The 3,631-nt window shown below is 45.8% G+C and overlaps 1 protein-coding gene across 1 annotated transcript; it reads left to right on the forward strand.

The window, feature by feature from the left end:
• The first annotated feature begins 469 nt into the window (after positions 1-469).
• LOC134679228 (uncharacterized) lies at positions 470-2,203 on the forward strand. The gene is made up of 2 exons (XM_063538115.1): positions 470-1,447; positions 1,856-2,203. Exons 1-2 carry the CDS (start codon positions 470-472, stop codon positions 2,201-2,203), a joined length of 1,326 nt encoding a protein of 441 aa, XP_063394185.1.
• The last annotated feature ends 1,428 nt before the right edge of the window (positions 2,204-3,631 follow it).

Below are 3,631 nucleotides of genomic sequence, written 5' to 3' on the forward strand. Positions count from 1 at the left end.
CTTGCCAAAGTTGGGAGCCGAAGGCACCCTCATACTCAAAGCATCGGGCTAAGCCCGACGCACGTGGCGCGCTAAATGCGTTCCAAAGCCGGGCTCCTTCGGCGCCCTCATACTAAAAGAGTCGGGAATTGCCCGACGTATGTGGCGCACTGCACGCGGTCCAAAGCTAGGCGACTTAGACTTTCTCATACTAAAAGAGTCGGGCGTAGTCGGACTAATCGCGCTCTAAAAAGTATGAAACAATAAGATTATTTTAAGAAATTACCATGCAGGAAATTATAAATGTTATAATTTTTTGAATAAAAAAATACAGCGTAATGTATTGTAATTTACAATTTTTTTTTATATTTAGCAGCTTACTGACACAAACCGAATTCCACGCGGGCGGAGCCGCGGGCACAGCTAGTATCGAATAATATAATTATTCGCGATCGGCGCGAATTAGGTCGCTGCCTCGGATCTTTTCGTAATGGGTTCGCAACAACTCGTAGCGAATGAATTACTGGCGTTCGTACAGAATGCCGTCGACACCATGGACGAAGTCAGCATCAGGCAGATCTGCAAATCAAGTTTCAGTGAAGACGACATTTACAGTGGCAAGGCGCTGCTATTCCAGACGATCGGCAAAACTGACCAGATGCCATCCCGTCGGAGGGATGGGGGTGTGAAGAGTCTTCAGGACATAATTAAAGTGTTCAAGGAGACGAATCCAGACGACGTGCCTGCCTTCCTTGCGAAGCGGCTAGACCGGTTACCGCCGGTTACCTTCGATCACGTCGACGTCACCAGGCTGCTGAAGGACATAACATTCCTGAAGACGAGTCTGGCAGAGGTGCAGTCTAAGTTAGAGGTCGCAAATAACACCATTTGTGAACTTCGTACTGAGGTAGTGACACTCCGTGACACTATTTCGGTATGTAGGTCACACGAGGCCACTGACTTAGGCTCGTGTAGTGATGCGCGTGCAATTGTGTGCAATGCTGGGTCAGCAACGGGCGATATGACGCCAGTCCCCGCCGCCGACTCGCCCCCCGCACCCCGCACGCCGCGTCTCGTCGTACCGTCATCTGCTCCAGTTGGTGTATCAGCGACTCCTGGTCTCGATTACGCTGCTGCTGCAAAACGAAGAAAAGCACCTTCGAGGGTACCTGAACGTGTTTCTCGTAATGAGAAGCCACCCCGCGCTGAAAAAGGATTCAGACAGGCGTCGAAGGAGAGGAAGCCGCGCAAGGCGCCTCGCAAGAGCCAGTGTGGCACTGCGGAGCTAGATATTGCTTCTGGCCTGAGAGTTGCCACGCCGAATACGGCGCTATATGTATCGCGCCTGCACGTTTCCACCACGGTTGACGATGTGGTGGAATATGTTCGCAAGAAGAGCCGTTACGAACTGAAAGTGTTCCAGCTGCGATCGCGCCATTACGTGCACTTCAGCTCTTTCGTCGTGCGCGTGCCGCGGCCGCTGCTGGAAACCATCGCGAGCGCGGACTTCTGGCCGAAGGGTGTAGTGTTTCGGCGGTTCCGTGGGAATCTACCAAATCCTACACCGGAACATGCGACACAACTGAAAACCGCCGTGTCGCCGAAATATTTTTTTAGCTTGTAAGATTTTACTATTGTATGTATGTTAGTTTGTAAGGTATGTATCTATGGGCCTTAGTTGCCTGATAATAAATGATATTTGATTTGATTTGATTTGTTTCGGCGATACATGTTATGCGAAGTATATTTCGGACAAACAATATTATGTCAGATGAGGGGATGGGCCCTGGTTTACCACATTTGATATCAATATTTTGAAGTAGGCACGTAACATGATGGTTGAGATAAACAGTTGACTCGTTCGGTCGTGTTCCAGGTGGTCCTCAACGGCCGATGGGGTAGCAGCAGCTGGTGGTGGTGGGGTGGATCCCGGTTAATGACCAAGTTGTGGCAGGAAGAGCGGGAGCCGCCGAAGGTGATCGACAACCCCAACGCGCTTCGAGGTGCAGACCTCTGGACGGAGTACAGCGTCGTGTGGAACAAGACCTCCGGCTGGTTCCTCATGTCGCAGCCTCGCTGGATCCACTGGCGGGAGCACTTCCTCCTTGATCACGTGTCCTGGCCCTACCCCAGGAACATCAAATACTTCGACGTGTCGAGTGATCGCGGCATCCCTCTGACCTGGATACTCCACGGTGCGTACACAAAAGTCTTAAACGTTTAATATAAACCCTCTCAACCCTCATAGAAAAATAATTTTCCAAATTGCTATAATCAGTTTTCTTGTATAGACGACCGGTCTAGCCTAGCGGGTAGTGGCCCTGCCTGTGAAGCCGATGGCCCTGGGTTCGAATCCCGGTACGGGCATTTATTGAACCCAAATATCTGTTCCTGAGTCATCGGTATTTTCTATGTATCTAAGCATGTATGTATCTAAGCATTTATTTATCTATACAGTGTGTAAATTCAATACGGGCGAATATTTAAACGGTGGTTAACATAGGACCTAAGACGTATACATTAAGATACTTAGATATTGCTTAGAAATACAATGATAGTAATTTTAACCATACAAAATAATTCGGCGCGCATTGTAATACAACATAAAAGTTACGGGATACGAGCTTTTTAAAGTAACTGTCAAGAGTGTCAAGGTAAAAAGCTCGTATCTCGTAATGTCATGCCATTTTATCTCTTTATGTTTGCCCTACTACTGGGTAAATTAATAAAATTACGGGGTCAGTAACTGAAAAAAACTTCTTAATAGGGGGTATTACTGCAATGTGCTGCCGCCACAGTGCAGCACTAGCACCCTTCGTAAACCATTGAGTAACTCATACATACTGTGCCTTAAACTGTTTTTTACAAGTTTTCACACACGGAAACGCGAAAATCGAAACTTGAGCTATCTGCCTCTTTATCGCTCGAATACGCAAGACTGCCATGTCCAGCCAAACTCACGTATATTTGAAATTGGCATTTCGAGAAAATCGACGTTAACGATTAAAACAAAGAACTTATCATAACTGACAAAATTATGTTCCGTTTCTTTATTAGGGTTCCGTACCTCAAAAGGAAAAAAACGGAACCCTTATAGGATCACTCGTGCGTCTGTCTGTCCGTCTGTCCGTCTGTCACAGCCAATTTGCTCCGAAACTACCGGACCAATTAAGTTGAAATTTGGTACACATATGTAAGTCTGTGACCCAAAGACGGATATGTAACGTCAACAAATGAATTTTAAACATAGGGGCTACTTTTGGGGGATAAACGATAAAATTAAAAAACAAAGTTTTGAAAACTATATCGTGTTACATATCAAACGAAAGAGCTCATTTTGAGAATCTCAAATATATTTTTCTTATAAATTTACGATAAAACGTTTAGAAGTTATTCAAGAAAATAGACAAAAAATTACCATTCCCCCCCCTCTATCTCCGAAACTACTGGGTCTAAAATTCTGAAAAAAATACACAAAATAGTCCTTTACCTAAAGATGCCAGGAAAACCTATCAGAAATCTAGAGTCAAGCGTGAGTCGGATTTAAGAACAAAAATGCGGTTAACGTTTTTTTAGGGACACAGCCGCAATGGTTTAAGTGAAACGTGATGTAGACAGCTATTGCGAAGGCCCTAGGCCGATATCCGCATAA

This window comes from Cydia fagiglandana, chromosome Z (assembly GCF_963556715.1).
Source record: "Cydia fagiglandana chromosome Z, ilCydFagi1.1, whole genome shotgun sequence".
In the NCBI taxonomy this organism is placed as follows: Eukaryota; Metazoa; Arthropoda; class Insecta; order Lepidoptera; family Tortricidae; genus Cydia; species Cydia fagiglandana.

What these genes read in the sequence shown, in the direction of transcription:
- LOC134679228 (XM_063538115.1), top strand. Translation starts at nt 470, where the DNA reads ATGGGTTCGCAACAACTCGTAGCGAATGAATTACTGGCGTTCGTACAG. An exon ending in TCAGCTCTTTCGTCGTGCGC is followed by an intron (nt 1,448 to 1,855) that starts GTGCCGCGGCCG and finishes GTCGTGTTCCAG; the next exon opens with GTGGTCCTCAACGGCCGATG.